The 22,898-nt window shown below is 40.2% G+C and overlaps 1 protein-coding gene across 1 annotated transcript in view; it reads left to right on the forward strand.

The window, feature by feature from the left end:
- sbf2 (SET binding factor 2) overlaps positions 1-22,898 on the forward strand; it is a 108,928-nt gene that overhangs the window by 26,149 nt on the left and 59,881 nt on the right. Inside the window, exons 3-6 of the mRNA XM_085378896.1 lie at positions 14,436-14,573; positions 18,099-18,233; positions 18,632-18,742; positions 19,836-19,941. Coding sequence (XP_085235022.1) covers positions 14,436-14,573; positions 18,099-18,233; positions 18,632-18,742; positions 19,836-19,941 — 490 coding nt within the window. The remainder of the gene's footprint in view (positions 1-14,435; positions 14,574-18,098; positions 18,234-18,631; positions 18,743-19,835; positions 19,942-22,898) is intronic.

Here is a 22,898-nt window from a genome sequence, read left to right on the forward strand (position 1 = left end):
TAGTAATTATCCCAAACACACAGCAGCTAACATCCAAAGAAGAGTTTTAGATGTCCTTCAAGACACCCAGAGAACTATTCCTGAAGACTACTTTGAAAAATGCCAAAAAAAGCTTGCTTAAAAGAATTCAAGCTGTGTCATAGATTAAAAGAAGTCACGGCAAATATTGACTTTCAGTTTTGTTTGTTTTTATTTCCATTTTTGCTCTCGGATGTTTGAATAGATCACTTGCATTTTCCTAGCAGTATATAAAGAAATCAGGGGTGGCTCAAGACCTTTGCACAATCCTGCATGTACTAATCATTATGTTTTGTGTACACGACAAAATCCAATCAAATAGAATACAAAATCAAGACCAGTCAAGTAGGAAGGGTTGCTGCCATTAAAAAAACGGACTGAGTGATTACCTCATTTCAATTACGCATTTTTTAGGCTGATGCGACTGGTCTCTTAAGGAAGGGTAGTCCCACCATCCACAGTGTATGCCACGGACCAGTTTATGCCCGACAATATTTTCACGGACCGGCCTTTAAGGTGTCGCGGATAAATACAACAAAATAAAACTAGTACCGGTACCGAAAAAAAGAAGATTTATTCATAACACACATGAAAAGACCCAGGAAAACCGAGTTAACTATAAAAACGATGACAAAATAACGCTGAAAAACGATAAAAACCCTGAAAACCATACATTTCACACCTGAGCCCCAACTCTCGCGGCCCGGTACCAAACGACTCACGGACCGGTACCGGTCTGAGGCCCAGGGGTTGGGGACCGCTGTTCTAGCACATGCCATGGCCTCCAAAGTGACCAGATTAGCACCTAATTTTGGATTTTGGAGTACTGCAGCATCAAAACACCAATATCTTTCAGAAGAATCCCTTCAACAGAGTTTCACAGGGGTCACTAAACCTGTTCTTGCAATGAGTGGTGACCCGTCACTTTATTTACACACTTTGTCTTTTTTCTTCTTCTTCTTTTTAAAAAAAAAAAAAATCCTCTCATTTTTGGCTGATCTCTGACTTGACCACCTAGTATTAGTTTGGTTAAATAAAATTATTTAGAGGCCCATAAAAAATCTCTTATATAATACTTTAACTCAAGTGACATTATCATCCCCTGAGAGTTACATACACAACACACTGTGCAATAGAAACGGATAGGTCTTTGTGTTTATGCTCGACTTGGCTTTCCATGTGTTTATGCGTGTTGGGTGAGTTGAAGTATCTTAACAACTATGCCTGAGAGGTCAAACACATTCCTAAGCACCACAAAGTTCAGTGTTGAACATGAGGGTGAGTCTATTACATGTAGCCTGCGGACAATGTTCTGTCAACAGACTCATTCCTGCTGTCTCCTCTGTAATTCCCGGTAGGAAAACAAAGCATCTCCTCAGTAGATGTAGCCTCAAATCAGTGTCCTTTGATCATGTGCTAGGCACAGGGCTCACCACAGTGCGCTCCGGTTGGGGCTCTGCATTTTATGCAAAAGGCCAAAGTGAAGTTTTAGTGCTATATAATTCAGTGCTGAAATAATTAGTCAGTTAATGAGAAATGATTGTCAGCAGATGTAACAATTGCTTATTCCTTAAAATAATTTATTAAATAATAAAAATATTTGCGTGTCCCAGCCCTGGTATGTGCTTCAGTGTGCATTTTTATTGTTTTTAGGTTTCTGACTGATTGAAATAATTATCGTGACCTCAGGGGGCTTTTTTTTTTTTCTTCCCATTTTCCACAATTAATTTAATCTTGGCTTTAATTGCATCGTACTAATACTTTCCACAGCAATAATTTCCTTAAATTGGTAAATGAAAGACACGTACACAAATGGCGCCTACAGTGTCCCAATCAGTCAAGCCAGCATGAAAGTGCCTGAAGATGTAGCATTACAATAAATATTCAGACGACATTATGGTCTCACACTAGCCTGAGTCATCTCTGGTATGCATTTTCGTGGTCCTTAAAACTAAAATTGGATGTTTTCTTGATTGACACGAGGGTCGGTCTGTCACGCTGAGGTGAAGTGTTAGTCTTCCTCATTTATCCACAGCTCTACGTCTCTGCTGTTTGCCCAAAGTTGAACTTTCTTATCCCACTGACCCAATATAGTGGTCAGTGGTAAACCTAAATTCATTCTTCAGAACAGTCCTTGAAAATTCTGTCGACAGGATATGCAGCATATGCAGCACATCTAGGCTAAAAAGTAGGAATGAATAAATCAAGTAACTATGATATAAATGACTTTGTCAAATGTTGGCATGTGGAGTTATTGCAGCAAATACAGTTTTAACCTTTTAACCTTTTTTCCCCTTTACAAGCCTGTGGTTTGGTTAACATTTGTCCCAACGACACATTACTTTGTTACTTAGTAATTTTTTGCAGGTTAGTGATACTAATACCATACCTCTGAAAATACTTAATTCCATAGGCATTTTAAGCAGTATATGTACCACGGATGGTTGTCAAAAAAAAGATACTTTGTTACTAATTGATACTAAAAAGTCACGGATCGGATTAGATACTCCTTTACTCATTTGTAACAGTATTGAATTCAAAAGCCTGTAGCTAACAATCAGCCTCTCTCCTCACTAGCAGCTGAACACATAAACAGTAGCACAGCAAACTTGGCAAAGCATCTTACAGACCAACACCCCAGTCTTTATGAGGAATTTTATGAAGTCAAGCCCAGTTATCATAAACTTCCCTGTCCAGTACATACTTTAACATTAGCTGTTTAGCTATTTGTAATTAGCACATAAGGCATCCGTTAAGTAAGGTAGCATGCGCTGTAGCAGCTAATGATGTGGGGGCTGAGGAGCAAACATTATCAGTTAGTCAGTTCTGATCATCTGCTGTGTTAAACACAAGACATAGTGTTATATTAACTTCATACCTCAATTATTTTTGTTGAAGGGTGTTATACTTCTGAAAGTCTAAGATTGAAATCAAGACAGGTTTACTAGCAACAAAACTAAATCGGTGACAGCCTACCTTAAAAACTCCAATTGACTTTCCCTTTTTTTCTCTCTAGCTACACCTGTGATTTCTAAGCATTTTAGAAATCAGTTTGTCTATCCAAGCTGTGGTTTTGCATTGGCTATGCTTCGATACTGAGACAAGGTCTAACTTCCGATACTGAGTTCTAAGAAGTATAACTGCTATTTTATGAACTTTTTTTTTCTTGTGTTTTTGGAAATTCCTTGTTTCAGTTTACAAGTTGTAGGGATTGTAGTGCATATGGTGCTCTTGGAGGCATTGCAATTTCTGTCCTGCATCCAAACAACACTAAATCACATGTGCTCCTACAGTAGGCTAATCCAAGGCTGGCTGATAACAGAGAGACACTAGGATAAGTTGGAGAAAGGTTACTGTACTCTGTGTTCTGTTGTTGAAAAGGCTGCATTTTTTTCCTGTGGCATATACAGTAAATGCAAACACACAGAGTACCTGCATCAAATGCAGAGAAGTACATGTATTGTAACAGCAAATGATCTTACAACAGAGATTTTTGGGATTTTTTTTTTTTTGTTTCTCTGCTTGTTGTTGTTCAAACATTAAACTTCAGGGCCCATCTTCCTTTAAAGGAATGTGACCTGACTTGACCAGACTCACATGTGTCATGTCTCTTGTCTAGAACTTTAACTTGTTGAACTCTTGCTTTTCCTCCAAATCCCTGCTGTAATGAGAAACAAGGCTTCACTTCCAGAAAAGATGCTCAAGTTATTAGAAAAATGTGAACTGCAAGTGTCATGTGTGGATAGTTTATGTCCACTGGGCCAGAGTACAAATGGTGAAATTCTAACTGAAATTTAAAATGTGGTTTTAATTAGAGATATTCTCAGGAAGACGAAGTCTTGGACCTGACTGCAGCAAGACCTGGGCTGCGCCCCCCCTTAAGTAAAAATGTTCCTTGAAATCATAGTGAAACTCAAATTTAGTCCACTGCACAAAAAAACAGAAAGTCGTAACTTAAACTGTGTTTAAGTTATTTGTTGTTATAACAAAAAGACAAAAAACCTGAAAAAAAATATTTTCTCTGCTGATCCAGTAGAGTTGTTAAGATATCTGCCACCGTTTCGTTTTAGTTGCTGGTAGACTTTTCTCCACTTCAATTTGGGACTTTAAAAAGTTTTAGGCTTCTTTTAAACACCCTCCTGGTGAAAGTACTGCTACAACATCACCCAACACACAAACAAACAGAGTCTTTAAGTCTTATGTTTAAGGTTAAAATGTTCACTGTAAATATTTGTTTTCTCGTCATCTTGCTCTTGTCCTGCAAAGGACTTAAGCAATGAAAATGGAAAAAAAAACCCTCAATGGAAGTGTTTTTCAACTGGCAGAATCATATAGATGATCTTTACAATGACTATACAATAGCAACCACCTTCGTAGATTAAATCTGGAATTTATTTTTGAAGCAAACTCCTCCCGTACTCGTTGTTTTCTTTTGACTGTTATGTGTGGCTGAAATATATAAGAGCAATATTAACCGTATTGCTAGTTCTACTCACCTCATAGAGCTTGGCAATATGGCTAAGAAAAATCTGACCTTGATATAATATGATATGATAAAGAGACTGAATATTTATTTGTAAGAAGAAAAAGAATTTAACAAAAGGAGTACAGCATGATAACAGTGGTATGCTGGGTGAACTTTACTCCCTCTAAGAAGCAGCAGTTTCGACCCTTATGGGAAGTAAGTGACTCGTTTACCTGCACTAAGCTGCAGTTGTAGTGCAGCGTATTGAGGTTCAGAGATCTGCCACAAAGTGTTTCGATAGAAACTGTTATTGAGAAGAGTTGCATGCCATTTTTTTCTTCCTCAGAGAGGCGATAAAGGCCCTGATTGTCCAGTGTTATGTTGCATATCGTCTCCACCCATCTAGGAGCCAAGATAAAAGTAAAGACGCTTCACAGGAAGGGTAACGTGAGTGCACACACAGCGATTAGAACGAGAGCCCTAGAATGTTTTGTACTGATAAAATATAGTCGATTAAAAACACAAAAACATGATTACTTGTTTAGCATTGTTCAAGAATATTCAATATTCTAACTATGGGAATATAGTATATAAAATAAAAATGATCTATTAAATAGCACCCAGTGACATCTATGTCATATATGTACGTCCAGCTCTACAGGTTAGGCAATATAATAAGCACAAATGAAAGAAGCGTACTCTGCTTTAATGCCTTAAAAATCTCTTTTAATCCATCAAGTGTCTTAAAGTTTAAGATTTTAGCCAAACATAACTGAAGCTTTTTGTCTCATATCTAACCAGAACACCAAAGCTGTTTTGTTAAACCTCCTAGCATCTGGGCTTAGGTCAAGTTCAGTTCACTTGAGAGAAGACTCACCCTTTCAGCTATGAGGGGTCATTTATCTAACCTCTCTGTTGGTTGGATAAGCAAAACATGACAAAGCTTTACTGCATTGTTCATAATCAGCAGGCCTTGTTAGTCCGATTTAGGCTAATTGCCAAATAACTGACTTATGAAAGAATGAAACCTAATTATATCACCTTATGGATTGGCTCATGTGTGACATGTCGCGCTGCACGTCAGTCTTCTGATGTTTGTAAAGCTATGAGAGAGAAACTAAACAGTGCATTCCAAATAGCAGGAAGCCCTTCCAGCTAGTGGGAAAATGGGACCATGTGTACATCAGGAAGATCCACAGATGAGTAATCAATGCTTTATGTGCCAGTGAAGCTAAACACATCAGGAAACAAAGCTGGAGTTGTCAAGCAGGCAGGACTTTCCATGATATGAGCTAACCAGGAAATGGGAATACACAGGATGAAATCGAGCCACGGTACACAGGAGAGCTCACATACTTCTAGATAAAATACAGGCAGAGCTTTTTGACTTGTCCACTTAACAGAAATGTTATTTCCTAATCGACTTCAAGTTTGAGAATAACATGGAAAGCCTCCTTCCGAGCAAACAATACATGAAAGTGATGATGGTTAATAACAATCTCACGTGCCACTGGGACCTACGCAAAAACAATAGCTGTGAAATGGTGCCAGTTTTGGGATACCACGGCTATCCTGAACCACCCACATGCTTGCTCCAAACATTCCCCTACGTGGTTACATGTGAATGAAAGTTGCTAGTAAATATGTGAATGACTACTTGATGATGACTACACCAGTGGCTGGCGACATAGCTTATAACTGCAGAGTCCCTTACTTCCCCTCACTTGTGAATTCTACTTACGTGCCTTAAATATTTATCTTTGAAATATCTCTCTATCACTCTCAGGAGTGCAGGTGTACAGACCCAGCTTCTGAAATCAGTCTCAGCGTTGTGCTTTTCAAACATGATTTTCCAGCAAAATATTCCTATAATAATCTGAACTCCCTGTGCTGAACTTGAACATATTTGAAATTTCAGGTGAAAAAATACTGAAACTAAGGGGAAACGATTAATTCCAGTCACAGAATAATATGTTGCACTAATGAATTCTTTTTTTTTTTTTTTCTTGTAGCCTAGGAAGACTTTAGGGCTCTTTGCATAGCTCTGCTGGGTGGTTGATAAACTCTGGTAGTCTCTGTGGGTTTAAGAGCTGCATGTCCTGTAGGGAGCATGGTTGAATGGTCACACCCACAGTTTATACAGCATCTTCACTATAAAACCAAACTTGCGGATGTATTCGCCACATTCAAACGAACGGTTACCAGCTGATTTTGTTCTGGTATAAAGGAGGATAAATATTACCATTAACCCACAGCCCACTTGACTGAATAGTATCATCACTATCCATAAAACCTCATACAGGATATGAACGCTGCATGTTTTGGCAACCCTACAACCCTGCTTTCACGATTCAGCGACAGAGGTTGCCGGTTGCTTGGGTAGAAAAGGAGATGTTGGTCACCACGTCTGAAGTACGTCACAGATATCATCTCTTGTTGTTTTTTGAGAACAACACCAGACCTTCTGTAGCAAGTTTATTTCTTTTTTTAAGGTTTTGCATTTACTCCACGCACTGCATTAGTGTATAGTTAGGAGAGGAACAAAACATGTTGTGGTTGGAGGACAGCAGAAGTGAGAGCAGAACCTATGGTGAGTACTGATATTGAGCCAGGGCCCCTACAAGGCAGTGGAGGAAGCACCTGTTACAAAGCTATTATCTTTCTGAGCTGGACGGCCATTGTACTGATCGACAACATCAGGATAAAGCTGTTTACCCTGCTCTTTCATGCATCGCTCCATGTGCTCAGAAATGTGTTTTGATGTGTCGTGTTTACTTTTTACAGATAACCGTAACAACCATGTTTACCTACTCCTGGGTTAAAAAAAAGGGCCTGTAGTAATTTGGTGCTTTAAAACCTTAAAAATAAGGCCCATTACAATTATTCAGTCCATCTGTTTTTATATGCATATACAGGCTCACGTGTCCCACATGCTCATTATGCACATAGAGACAATGATTACAATTAATATTTTTTATTAGTGGTGATTTATTTAATGCCTTAATGGGACATCAAACTAAATTTTTACCTTGATTTGCATAGTGTTTGCAGTCACACTGACAGCAAAATCCTTGAAATCATCCACCCCCTAATTTTTAGCTTTTGTTTCCCACTTTCTAATTTTAGTCCCCTTGGTGTTCCTGTCATAAAGGATGCTGTGGTAGACAAAGCTAACCCACCGCACATCTGACCTGTGGACACGGGAGGTGTTCAGGATGATTTTTATAGGCAGTGCTGCAAAATTAGGATAGATCCTGGACTGTCTCAGTTGTGAGGATGAAGTGCTCCAAGGTCAGATGCACATCTGCAGGCAGTCTAGATTTGAATGCCAGATGTGAGTGTGAACCAGATCCCGGGGAGGTATCGGGGTTCTTTGGTAGAGTAAATATAATCAGAGTCCTGCTATCTGTTGTGAGAGACACAAGCAGATTTCAAAACGTACAATAAAGCCGTATTTATAAGCGTGTCACTGTCTTTAAAGAGGATGATTTAGGTAGAAGATGATCTTATGTAATAAGTATGACAGTTATTTGGAGCAAATTGTGGCTCGCTGCACGCTGAATCATAATGAAGCCTAATCCTTTGTTCCACAAATATTTACTATATGTCAAGCATATCTCTGTAAATATTGAAAGGAACAGCCAGTTCTGCTAAAAGCTTCGCCTTTTCATTGCCACGTTCTTTAATACAAGGATGAGTACCCAAGCCGGGTACCCATGCTTGTATTTTTCCCCACGGCTGTCACAAATGTAGGAACCTGACAGGTTGTTTCGGTCTGCTGGTGTCTGTTTTTCACCCGGCTTTCATTACGTTACGTTAAAGTCGGGCAATATCAAGAACTGTCTGTAACTTTCGTACATTTCTCTGGAAACCAACTCGAGTTTTTGCGTTTTACGTGTTGAAAGTCATAGTCCGCTTTCTCGAGTGCAGCATAATATGTGCTGTACTCATCTACCAATAGGTCACTTCTCATTTATTTACTTTGTGAAATCCCAAGCTGTAATTTTTGTTTAATGCAAGACACCTCGTTTGAATTGTGAAATCCTGTAGTGTTTAGAAGACTTTGACATCAGTTTAATCTTGTTTAAGAAGTTCAGTATGCTGACAAGTGATTAACATGTTCATACATGACTTATCGAGTCTGGTTGTTTCTTTTTCGTTTTGTATACAAAGTGCCAGGACTTTACACGGTTGATTTTTACTGCTCTTTTTGTCCATTTTGACATATTCCATCATCACAATGGGAGAATTTATTTGATTATGATTGTTTTCATACTACTCAGGTGGTTTTAATATCATTTTTCCCGCTTGATACTACTATTAAACAGTATGGGGAAAGTCCATGGACTTTTCTTGGATTCCGACAGGGAATTTTTCTACTCTTGAGTACATTTTTATGGCAGATTCCTGACTGAACTATGATTCAACCTATTCATTCTTGGAAGATACAGAGTCTATTAACCTACTTTTGACTGAATTGGCACCGGAGAGTCAATCTAAACTTTGGGATCCCACATGCCAAACAGTGAACATCCCATATTAACTCAAGGTGAAGCTGAAGTAGTAAGGTTTGGGTACAGGATGAACTGACAGTGGGTTGATTTATAAATAGGAATGTTTAATTCTCCAATGGGATGTTTAGTTTTTTTCCCGTCTCTGCATTTCTATTTTCAAGCCGCTTGTGGTGAGCTGCCTGGTTTTCATTTATGCAGTGTTTTTGAAGTAAAGTATTTGCCCTCAAGCAAAGCTGTCCTTTGCAAGCTTGTGGTGGGACTGTGCGTGGCAATTTAAAAAAAAAAAAACAAAACTCTTTACGTTTTTGCTTGAAATACATGTTGTAGCGGGGTCCTTTTCCAGTGTTACATTTCCTATTACACATGTGGCATTTATGAAGCACGGAATTCTGTGTACATTACTGCATTAGTGTTTGCCATATTTGCTAGATGACTCTTACTTCACTGCCTGACTTGACATTTTTTTCTTTTTTTTTTACATGCTGTGCTCTATCATGGTTGTCTAAAAATAATCTATCTTTAAAATGAACCATATGTCTCCTGTATTACATAACAGGTAAAGTAAACCAGACTTTCAAACTAGCAGAGCTGAGGAGATCAGATGTCACCTCAGAGGCTTTTGTGATGCATCTGTGCTGCAGTAAAGTGAATTAAGTCACTGTAACCATGGAGAAGTGTTTGGGAGTTATGGTGTGGGAGGTTTTTTTTTTTTTTCTTTTGTTTGTTTGTTTTTTGTTGACCGTTTCATTTCCTGTCATCATCTTGGTGTCCTTGAGTGAAGGAGATGAGGTGTGTGGGGGGTGGACGTAAGCATGTTTGTTCGCTCGCGGCCATCTCTGGTTGTTTTGTCCGTTGCTCATCCTGCAGACCTGATAAAGATGGAATCCTGGCTAGGCTGCACGCCGCTGACCTTCTCACCCCCCGGCCAGCCCCTGACACCTTGCACTTCACTTTCCGTCATTGTGTTGTCTTCCTGGCATGCTTCCATAAGAATGGGGAAAGAGCAAGGTAGAGGGAAAAGGATGATGGAAGCACGTGGTGTAGGGCACATCTGCTGCTAGATTTTTCTGGCAGCATTGTCTTGGAATTCTTTAAAAGTTGAAGTTGTTGTTTTTTTTGTGTGTTTCCTTTCAGTAACACCCGCTTTAGGATGTGAGAACAGTTATTTTTAGGAATGCAAATGTTAGTGTGTGTGAACTCAGCTTCTGTGTTTTGTATGTGTTGTCATTTTAAAAACTGCCCATATTCCTGCATTTTCCAGGTCTCTCCCTCTGTCTCATACACAAAAAGTCGCCTATGTGATTAGAGGATTGTAGAGGAAAATATTTTCCTTTTTCTCTCATCCACTTTGGGTCATTCTTGTTGACGATCAGATTAGAGGAGACAGCTCGGTCTATACACATTTTATTGCTGCGGAGCGAAAACATGCGAGAACTTTTGGATGTAGTAACCTAACCAGAGTATGAAATAATTCTCTCGTGGAGGATTTGCGGGACAGAGTTCATTGGTGGTGACGGGAACTCTTTCAAGGTTTTATGACCCTTCAGAGTCTGTTTGTATTTTTCCTAGTACAGGACTCTGAAATGTTGTGGTCATAATGAAAACACTTAAACCCCGCTTTCCAGTCATGTTTCAATTGTGTCATACTGGTGGAAAACAAAGCTGATATCGTTGTCTCTGACTCTTTTTCCTTAGTCATCGTTAGTGATGGCGGCTGCCCCTGTTTAAGCTGGCCGCACCAGCCTAAGCAAGCTTTAATCACTTGTCATAATAGAAGAATGTTGCCGTGTCTTGTTCAGGCAATGCAGCTGTGTTCCTTCTTTTTTTTCTCTCTCTCTTTCTTTTGATTGGTGCTGTGACGATGCTTACCAGGTCAGACTGCATATCTAATATCACTGATGGGGTGGTGAATTGTGGGGTTGGGAGTCAGTCATGCTGGGCTGTAGCACATGATGCGACGTGGTAGGTTTAGCTGGAGGGCTGCATTCAGCTCGCCTCTGACATCAGCAGAGCAAGTGTGTCCCAGAGATCCTTTGTCATTTGACTGAGATCTAATTTTGGACCAGGAGATGTCCTTTCTCTTAGCTGTATAAAGGCTAAACTGTTAGCACGTGTTGCTCTGTAATTGATTCCCGTGTCATGCTATAGGTCAGTGTGTAGCCTATGTCTGATCCTGTCAGTCAGTGCTTTCACCTTTTGTTACCTTCTGCTTGGTCTCTGGAATCTATCTGTCCTATATAGCAGTTACTGTTTCTGTTTGAAGAATGTAGCATAGAAGCATAGAAGCCCCCCATCCTACCTGATCTGTGACCTCAGTAAACATTTATCTTACAAGATTATTGTCTCGGTTGTTAGTTTCACATCTCACTGACACAAACTTTGTAAGTCATGGTCCCCATCAGAGTCAAAGCATGACAAAGCATGGTCTGGTTTAAGGCTGCCATGCCTTGTGATTGAAGAGCTGCTGCCATATGAAGCTTGAGTGTACCACAGTTTCTCAGTCGACCCCTCGCTCATCACATCAGGTTCCAAACCAGGATGCAGTGGTGAACATGCTTAGCGCCAGGCCTCTAAACCAGTCTGTAATACCACATCCATTCTACAGATATTAGACTTCTTGAGTCTGACCTGAAACGATTGCTCTACATTGAAGTTTACACTGCTACTTTTGTCAGTCTGTCAGTTAGCAGTCAGTTCAGTAATAAACTCTACTGACCTGGTCCCATTGGTGGCAGGTATACCCTAACCACAACGCTGTGTCTACAAAGTTTAATTCTGGTATCATTTAGTCTTAAAAATGCAATATTTTTGTTAGGCCACTAAATTAAAACAAAGTCTGCGCTTAAGCCACATTTTATTCAATTCCTTTTTAAAGAGGAATAACTTAAGAAAAGTGTTACTATCGGTATATCCACACTTAATTACAAATCACAGAGGATTTCTTCGGATTGATGTTTACATGCAGTTGATTTAAAATGACAACATTTGTAAAAAGCACTGCAGACCTTCAGAGATGCCCTTCCTTTCTAGTAGGTTGCAGAGAGAGACCATCAGTATACTCATCTTACTTGAAATAGTTTTAATCAAGCAAACATTCACCATATGTGAACACCTTAGTGTAGGATCCAAACTCAGTTGTTGCACAGGCCTGAAACTTGTAGCGTCATAAGCATTGAGTGTTTAAAACCTCGGAAATGAGACACGTTTTTATAAAAATGCAGCTGCGTAGGATACGTGGAATCACTTTCTTTGTAGAGTCTGAATCGGATCCAGCTACATCAAAGATACGTAGTCATGTTTTATGTAGACAGTGATAAGTTGCATGTAAATGGATGTCTGTCTGGAAGCATTGGTCCCTGAATACCATGAAGTTTACTAAACACCAAACTCAGTCAAGTGTCTTTGAACCTGTGCCAGCCCTGAAGTGTCTCTGCAGACCTACAGGAGAGAAACCCCTGACTTAAACACTTATTTAACATTATGGAAGGCAATTCATCATTTCACCATCATCTTTTCATCTGCTGCCTGCATGTCACCGTGTCATAGTCCCCATCTCGCACATATGTTCACCACTACGGAAACACACATGGAGAAATACAACACACACACAGACACACACAGGATGTTATTATCTCCTGTGATCTTCTGAGCTATGTGGTCCCAAATGTGTTTGTCTCTTTTTTGACAACAATGAATGGCATAGTTGGAATACTTTAGGACAGGAGCACAGTTATCCGCACTTGTCCTTGGATCCTGTCTGGCCCGAGCATTCATGCATGCGCACACACACACACACACACACACACACACACACACCTCCCCACAATGCAGGTTTAACAGATTTCCTGTGGGCTATTGTATCTGCTAGAAGATGGCATCCTGGTCTGAACCTCCAGGTTGAACAGGCCCCTTGTCCCCCTCCCATCTCTCTCTTTCCTCCCTTCCTCTCTTAATCTCTGTTTTCCAGCCCTCCCCTTTAATTCCCTTTTCTCCTTTTTTTTTTTTTTTTAGTTGACCTCTTATCATTTGCTGCCCAAGAGACACTACCTCGTGTACAGAGCCAGCTATCTACCCATCTGTTCATCTGTTTTTGCCCTTAGCTGCCCCTCCTTAACCCGGTCTCCTCTCTTCCTCCATGTGTCCGGTGATCCCCTGCGTAACCCCTGAGGAGCAGTCTAAACACCATTTTCAAAACCAGAGCCAGTTGGGCCTCCTGCAAAAACAAGAGAAGGATCAGACACAAACACTCAACTCTCTGACCAAATGCCTGCCTGCCACTTATACTTTGGCCCTCTGTGCTCTCGTGTGCCACGTGGCTTATTTATTCCTTTTTCTTTTTTTTTGGAAGATAAACTATTCAAAGTTTATCTATAAGAACAAATAATTCATCTATTTCTCCAAACAGTGGGCAGGTTTATTTTGAGCTTGAAGAATTGCAAGTGTTTATGTGAAGGCAACATCAACAGCAATTTATGTCTCTAACTATAAAGTCAATAGATTGATAAACCGGTTTTGTCTAACCAGACAATGTATCGGGAGAAGCTTGTTTTTTTTCCACACTTTGCAGATGTTTTGTGTCAGGATTGGAGATGACTCACGCTGTTGTTGCTCTGGGACCTAAAACCTGTTTAAGATGCTTCTTATTATTGTAATGGTCTCTCTCTGTGCCCACAGTTTTCTAAAAATGGCTCAGTTTTGTCACGCATAGAAAATTATTGATTTGTGTGATACTTAAATCGTCAGTAAACAGGAATGTTTGGAAGTCTAAATAATAAGTCCTTCCTGGAAGATTTTGGGAGAACAGGACTCTCTCATGGAATATCTAAACCTCTGTCCGAACTTATACCCTGGACAGTCTGAATCAATAAAACGGTGTAACAGAGAGGTCCGCCTTTCAGATGTGTTGTTTTCTTAAATGATGATTCGTCATTTAAAAATCTGAATAAGAAATTGGGACAGTAGGATAAATAAATATTTGTTGTTATTCTCAGTTTTAGCTTTGATTTAATGTATAAAGTTGCTTAATTCCTGTTTTTTGTTTTGGAGTTTTTTGTCCCTGTAAGTCTTGTGTGCGACATTTCCTCTCATGCTCAGACCTTCAATTAGAACGGGCACCATCGCTGACGATTTTTAAAGAAAATAAATTCTGAACATGCCACTTCCTGCTCTGTGGCATGCATAGGAGATGAAATTGCAACCCCAGAGCAGGACATCCTGTCTTTGCTCTTTATGGGGGCGTTGGGATTCAGCTAGGACCTGCTGCAGTATTTCACAGTAATTTGTAGGTTTGATTGGTTTACCAGCAAAAAGTCTCAGTGGGTGTCATAACCACTGAATTTATTTAAAAAAAAATCAAAAGTAACCAAATGTTACTGTAAGTGAGATGTGATTCTGTGGATTCCTATGTGACGTCATTTTACTGTTTTTTGTCTTTTCAGTTCTGCCAGCCTGGAGGCTGGAGGCTGTCCAGAGATCGGAAAGCACCCACTTTCTTCACCGTTGTGCTGACAGATATCGATTCAGACCGACACTACTGCTCCTGCCTCACTTTCTACGAGGCCGAGGTCAACCTGCAGGTACTCCACAGTCTCTACCTTTGACCAAAACGTGAACTACATGAACTCATCTGCAGTCTCATTTCAGCTTAGAGAGTTTCTCCTTTATTCCCTGCTCAGTCTGAACCCACCACCGTTTACAGATCCACACAAGCATGTCATGTGTAAAGTGGAGTGGACAAGAACCCGTTGGCGACAGTATTCAATTTTACTAGAATTGCAGCAGAAGCCTTCAAACAAGCATTATGTGCCACTGAGTAAAAGAGAGAAATCATAACGTGCTGTTGGAGTTTTTCAGCCTTGTAACTCACTCGATCGTTTTATGTTTTATCTTAAAAACTTTTGCGAACAGCTGGAAGTGAAATACCTTCCAGCTGCTCTATCTTTGCTTTTTCCTAGTTTTTAGCTTCTTAAATGCTACATTAACTCCCCTGTTAGCAATCAGTGCAGTGTTAATGATGTGTTGGCTGTAACCAACATGATCTGATCATCAGTGATCGCATTGATATTTGATCAAAATGTCAGATCGGTGCATCACCTGTAACCCCTTGAGCTGCCATGTGAGCCACAGTAATAATACAAATCTACAGTCACCTGTCCTCTTTAGTAGAAAGCAGTGCATGACATCATCACCTTGTAAGCCCCTGATATCAAAATGTTGAAGTCGGTTTCTTCCTCCTCCCCAAAACGAGGTCACTGTCATTCTTGTGTGCTTTTCATAACCATTAGACACCCTTAGGGATATGAAGCTTGGGCAATGTGACTTTCTGTTTTCATTTTAGGCTTATTGATTTGCTTTTTGTTTTTGTTTTATTGCCGTCTTTGGCACTCTTCTTTAGTTCTCAGGAATGCTTGTCGCGTGGTTGATGTCTTCCAGAATGTCGGGCGTTATTATAAAACAGCCTGTTTGCATCCAGCCTAATAAATTGTGACTTGGCCGAGGAAAGACAGGATAGCCTCTGCTCCCCTTCGGCATGTGATTTACTCATGCATACAAGACTGCGTTTGATTGCAGATTAGTGGTCACGGCACCAATGTCCAAAACCCCCATAAATTATTGATTACTACAGATTAGTTTCATTGGGATCATTTTCATACTTACCAGTGATCTTGTTAACTTCTCTCCCTGCCAGAGGCCCACACAATACCAAGATAATTGTTTCACTGTGTTGGCCTTTGTTGGAGGCCTTAAATGACTCTTTGTCACTCTGCCCACTGTGACCTCACATCCTTTCGCATGTGGAAGGCAGTCATCAATCACATTCCAGTTATATCACTTTAACATCTTTGAGGGAAATTTGAAATCGAGCCCCGTAAGAGAAATGTGTCAACTTCAAAATAGCAACGAGTCACTTTGGTGGAATGCCTGAATTCAGCTCTGTTGTAGTGCATCCTTTTCTCATTAGCATTTGAACTTGTTGTGTGAATCACATTATAATTACATTTGTATTAAAGCATGCCTCAGTTTGCATAACTGAGTGCATTTTTCCACTTTGCTCGCCTCTTGTTGGTGAAGTCTGTGAAAAGCATGTTAGGGTTTACAGATAAGTGGATCACCCTCATTGTGAAGAGTAGGAGGACTTTAGCGACAGGATTTCACTTTAACACGAGGATGACCTCTGGAAATTCTATTTCATGCAATTTTGATAATGCTCCACATATTTACCAGACATGATCGAGACTACAGGGAGAACTCGTACTATGCTCAAAAAACACATTTTTGAACACTTTTTTTTGTGGCAGTAGAGGAGTGTAAACGTATGTACAATCACAGAGCCGGTGTATCTCAACATGTAAACTTTGTTGCCAGGTTGGAAAAGTGGGACTCTTAATGTTTTCACTCAGTCAAAAACCCCACACCTGAAGCAGGTGGTTGTGTGTAAAATAAAGTCAATACAAACTGTTGAGAAACCTCATTTCTGTTTGGTTTTTTTTGTTGTTTTTATATGTATTTTAATCAGTAATACATGTGCAAGAGTCCCTGATGCCACGTGGAAAGCTTCAATCCATTGAGTTATGGACATTGGACCTCTGGGGGTGTCTGGCACGGGGACACTGGCAGCAGATCATTTTGGGGGCCTTGAGTATCGGGTTGTTTTAGCTTTTTTTCCAGTTAAAATGGGTCAAGGCCTTGAACTCTTTGCTATGGTGCAGGTGGTGGAGTGATTCTGAAGCAGATTTTGTAATGTTGTCAGCCACATTGTCCTGAAGGGGAGTCACGGAGTGCCTTTTTTCCCCAAGGTGGGGGGGGCATGCTTGTTTTACAATAATATTTAGATATCTCATGTATGCCCAAGTGCCGTGCTTCTTGGAAAGAATCAGGGCTTCCAAGCAGAGCGTTGCACTGATTTTGATGTTGGCACATAATGTATTAGTTTATAAAGTGAGAAGTTAATCTAATTAATTTTGAAGCTATCTTTAGGCTTTTAAAAAAAGCATGAAAACAATACAGTTTGTCTTACAGTTTAACTGATACGCTTCACTCAAACAGATTAAACTAACTGAGATGTTTGTGTCTGATAGAGAGACACTTGACCGAGATGCGTGTCTGCTTGGTGTAGATTACATGCTGTAGCATAAAGACTGACCCTATAAACGTTTATTATCCACCACACGGCCTTATCTTTTATCTGTCTCGCTCATATTAATCATTAGGTCAGGCTATATTTGGTCTCATCGAGACCATCGGGGTACCTCAAACATTCCAGCGTTCACTTCAGAGCGCTGAAGATCTTCTTGAAACGTGAGGGTGTTTTAACAGTCTTAACTGTCTGAGTTGACGTCCTTATCTGCTCAGCTAGATTTCAGAGAGCGTCCAGACAGGCGGCGCAGGAATGTATTTTGTTAAATAATTGAACCAAATCTCTTCCCCCCCCCCCCCAAATTCTCAGATGGATAGAACAGATATTTTGATCCTGCACTCCTTGGTGCTGGAGATACCTAAGCTCTTGCGGCATGTTTTGACTGCCTGGAGAAATATACTAGACTGTGATAAAGGCTTTATTTGGAATGAGCGCCGAGAGATTGGCGTATCAGTGTCGTAATGCAGCTCGTGGATCTCAATAGAGACCAGATCGAAACTGTAAATTTTCTATCTTACACAACAGATACTAAGCGCTGTGCAGTTGTTAACTTGTTTGGTATTTTTGTCACTGATGTTTTGCATTTGCTGTATTATGATGTGATCCTAGGAGAGAAGGAGGATGAACTTCCTAAAGTCATTTTTGACTCTTCTGTAAGCAAATCTCGTTTAATCTTGGTCCCTTTGGAGAAATCTTTTATTAGCATCATCGTAATTGAAGAAATTAACAGAGTGGCTCTGCTGGCTGTACTAAAATGCAACATTGTGAAAGAGGATAATTAATTGTCCAGCCTTTCATGAATGTTTTTTTTTCTGCTCACTGTAGACAAAGGAGGATTTTTAACATTTCTTTTGGCTGCATTCAATTCAGTTAAAGGCCATTTTATTTATACAGTGCCAAATCACAACAGTCTCCTCAAGGTGCTTCTTCTTATAAAGTAACGACTGCTCTTTTTATGTTTCAGGGATCAAAGAACATTGAAGCTGATGGCGATGAAGATGAGGAGGCAGAAGAGGATGGCCTGATCCAGCCAGCTCAAGTGTTTGCACCAAAAAGTCTCATTCTCGTGTCCAGGCTGGATTATCCCGAAATATTCCGGGTAATAAGACACCGCACGATTAAATCTTGATTTAAAAAATGTTTTTTCTGACCGTTCAGAAGAATTCTCAGAATTTTTGTCAAATCTGATTTTCGTCTTGCAGATACTAATCTGCTTTGTTCTGTCTGTAAAATGGGTGTAATGTAGGCATGCACTTCAGAAAGTACAGGAGTCTCAGGTGTATAAGAAACTTTGAGCCTTTCATTAAGGTCAGTTTGTGCTGGCGTAAGGCCAGTCATACCATCCATGGTAATAACCTTACTAGCAGACCTTACCTACTGAGGATCCTTTGCTCTTGGCCCAAAAAGAGAAAATGCAGACACTTATTAAGCACATTGATGGTTGCTTCTTTCCTTTTTCTCCATGTCTTAGTTGTCTTCCACGTGTTGTTCTTACAGGGGTGCTTAGGGCTGATCTACACGGTCTACATCGATAGCCTGAGTTTCCCTTTGGAGGGATTGGTGGCCAACCTTTTTACGTTCTTGGTTCCTGTTGCTGGTGGATCTCAGGTAAGTCTGACCTAAGAGAGAACATGTCCACATATCACTGTCTAGCTCTGCTGTTGGGTGGTTTTTCAAGGAGGGGGGCACAGGTCCAGGACTTTGTGCTAGTTGGTTGTTGATGTCAACCCTGCTCTGCTTTCAGCCAGATTGTAAGTGGATGACTGAGGTTCAGTGATGCAGACTGATGTTTGCTTTGCAGCCAGTCACCACCATCATGTTCAGGGTTCAGGCGAAGTTCTAGTCTGCTCATTCTGCCATGAAATAAACTCTTAGAGTGGAGCAAGAAAGAAAATCTCTTGAACTTTATCTGTAGCATTTTTGAGGACTGTACTGCACTGTCGCTGCATTAGGATCCCTCTTGATGTCATAATGTATTTTGGTGGCCAAATGTCAGAAGATAATGCTCCGGTAAGCTAGGCATAAGATAATTTATTTAACACCCGGAACAAAAACGCAGCCCGCTCATTCTGCCACATTCGCTTTCTCATCTGATTTTGTTTTAAATGATGGATAATGTGCTGTTAGAAGGAAGAATTTGGCCCCTTCTGTTCTCTAGCAAGACGCCACAAAAAATCTCATGTCCTCAAGTCTGCCAGACCCAAGCAGACTCATTTGTCAAAACAAAACACAGTTGAATATACAGGTATGCCAGGAATTGTGTGAATGAGGACCCCATGAGACCTTTATATGATACTGTGAGATTATATCAGAGGATACCTGCACACGGTGTGAATCAGGATGTATTTGTGAGAATAATTACAGCACAGCTTTTAGGTGACTGATTAGAGTCTGTGTTGATCTGAACAACACGTACACACTTTGGAAATATGTTTTTGAATCTTTGCAGTGCATGAATCATTTTTATATTGATGCAGCTGTGCACCATATCAGTTATGTTTTTGATTAGTGTGAAAAAGACTTATTCAGATGGTCTGCACAGTGTTTGCATTGAATAGAATGCATCTTTTTCATGCCCCACGGGCTCAGAACAGTCCTGTGACTGTCAGTCGTTGGACTTCTCAACCCTGTAGACGTGATGGTCGTTAAAATGTTCTATTGCTGTTGTCTGACTGTCACGCCCTTTTTTTTCTGTTTACAGAAGCTATTTAGCCTGGGAGCAGGAGACCGTCAGCTCATCCAGACACCCCTGAACGACACGCTGCCCGTTACATCCAAGAGTATTGCTCTACTCTTCCAGCAGTTGGGTGGGTCAAGGAACTGTGATAACTACTAACCAGCAATCATGAGTCACAACATGACTTATTTATGACTTCATTGTTGTATCTGAAATGAAATGACTAAATGTCTTGTCATGTATTTATTAACATTACCCTGCTGCAGTTTATCATGTACTGTAGACTCAATCACCATGTAAGTATTTCTAGTAGCTATTATAATCTGACAGCAGTCACATTTAAAAACATAAGTTTTAAAGCATTCAATGTCTCAGCTTATTTAGTAAAATGCCTTTATGCTTGACATATTTCACATTTATTCTTATCAGATTTTTAAATGCTCTGTGTAACTTTGCTAATCACCTAGTGGCAAACTCCACTACTGTAGGACTTTTGCGGTGAGCCATTAAGAGCTCGGATTAGTTCTACATGAAATGCGTCTCAAGCACGGCTGTGCGTTTTTCTCTGTGTCCCATCAATGTTTCTGTAATTTTGTCTGGGTAGAAGGAGCCAATAATGAAGATTTGATTAGGTTTTGTGGTTTCGGATTGCAGTGTTTGCACAATATGTTAATGGTCCAGACTTAAATGATTTGAACAGGCGATACGTGCTCTGGTAAAGAACCGACGTGCCTGATACGCAATGACTCAATCATGAGGGAGTCCAGACGTATTTAGATAAGATAAGATAGAACTTTATTAATCCCTCGGGTGGGTTCCTCTGGGAAATTCGACTTCCAAAAAGCACAGCAACGACCGAAGTTACAGTTACAGAATTGTTATATATATATATATATATATATATACACACACACACACACACACACACACACACACACACACACACACACATATAAATACAGAGACAAATATAAATAAAATATACAAAGGGGATAAATAGAATAAATAGGAATAAAAAATAAAAATACAAGTGAATTGCACATTTCAAGTATTGAGTCTATTGCACTGTTGACTATTTACAAAAAGTATTGCACAAGGTATTGTACAGTGAGGTGCAGAGGCACTACAGCTTAGTTGTTCCCCCCTCCTTTGTCCTCCTGTCTCCCCTCCCTCTCCCCTCCAGAGAGGAGTTAAACAGTCTGATGGCGTGTGGGACAAAGGAGTTTTTAAGTCTGTTAGTTCTTGTCTTGGGGAGAAGCAACCTGTCACTGAACAGACTCTTCTGGTTGTTAATGGCCGTGTGCAGAGGATGCCCAGCATTGTTCATAATGTCCATCAGTTTCTTTAATGTCCTTTTCTCTGCCACTGTCACCAGAGTGTCCAGCTTCATGCCGACCACAGAGCTAGCCTTCCTGATCAGTTTCTCCAGCCTGGATGAGTCCTTCTTTGCTGTGCTGCTCCCCCAGCACACCACAGCATAGAAAAGTACTCCAGCAACCACCGACTGGTAAAACATCCTCAGGAGCTTCCTGCAGATGTTAAAAGACCTCAGCCTCCTGAGGAAGTACAGTCGGCTTTGGGCTTTTTTATACAGGTGCTCTGTGTTGCATGACCAGTCCAGTTTATTGTCCACCCACAGCCCGAGGTACTTGTACTTGTTGACCACCTCCACCTCCACCTAGGGAGTGTGTCTATTGTTTTTCTTAGCACTCCAAAAAAACCCGCAAATTGGCAAAAGCCACGCTGTGAACTTTCTGCATTATGTTTGCAGATTTTGGGGTTATTCCTAAACAGCGGGGCTTATTTCACTTTTTGCATATGTAAGCCGAGAGTGTGATTAAATCTAATTCACCTGAAATCTGATTTGTAATGGAAAGTTGGCCCTCATTTGGTCTCTCTTGATTAGGAGAATGTGCTTCACATCAGAGTAGATTCTGTATCCTGACTGTATTAACACCATCCTCGTTTTGTTTGGAAGCAGCAAGGGGATTGGGAGGGGTAGGTGTTCTTACACGATATATGCAATTAGGGTCATGTCAGAGCATGCATTTGTTGCCAATTTGGATACACAAAACAAAATAATGTTGACATAATAACGAATCACGACCAGTCAGTTTTCCTAAACCTGCTTCCTTTAATCAGGAGGGTACATTTGCAGTTCAGAGCAGCAAGTAGGATACAGTACATGTGTGCTGGAAAGATGAACTGCACATTTTAGTTTCTTTCTAATGTTTAGAGTCACGTACGAATAGCGCAATGATTACAGTTCGGTCGCTCTGTTAATAATTTTGAAAATGAAAATGAATAGACAGGTACTCTTCTGCATGCAAACCGATATCTGAACACTGCTAAATGTACCCAGAGCAGGGCGATATGACCAAAAATATTTATCACGATATACATTTGAAAATTTGTGATAACGATAACTGACGATATAATTGACACTAGACAAAATAATTTACAACTTCTCAACTTTATTAGTGCCAAAAAAAAAAACCCATCAATGTATTTTCACTTAAACAAGCAGCTTTTTTAAGTGCATTAAAGTTACATAAAAACGTAACAGTGCAAATGCAAATTCCTTGCTGACAGTTTAACCAAAAGGCATTTCCAGTGGAAATTGGCCGACATATCCTCAGCATAACCATGTATAACATCCACAAAATCCACAAAAAAAGAGGTTATACACACACAATACGGTAATATTATGTTGAAGCACAGTACGTATCACTCCGCGAGGCTCCTGCCTAATATAGCCGTAACGCTCCGACAATCCATCAAGCGTTGCGGGTTCGTAGCTTAGCAAAGTCGTACTGAAACATTTGACAGATTTTCGAGCGCCGTGTATCACATAAAATCATTTCGAGGTCAGTAAACACAACCAGAATTCATACATAAGGCACACGGGATTATAAGGGGCACTGTCGATTTTCAGAAAAATCAAAGGATTGATTTTAAGTGTGCCGTATTTTCCAAAAAAAAACACGGTAATAACGACGGCCCGCTAACATGCTCTACCAAAAATAGTGCTTTGTTGTGTACCTGACGGATGAAAGCCAAACCAGTTCCACACCACTGAAGTTGCAG

The sequence above is a fragment of the Diplotaxodon limnothrissa genome, linkage group LG1 (assembly GCF_057381915.1).
Source record: "Diplotaxodon limnothrissa isolate DT_005_m linkage group LG1, D_limnothrissa_male_GT1.1, whole genome shotgun sequence".
Classification (NCBI taxonomy): domain Eukaryota; kingdom Metazoa; phylum Chordata; class Actinopteri; order Cichliformes; family Cichlidae; genus Diplotaxodon; species Diplotaxodon limnothrissa.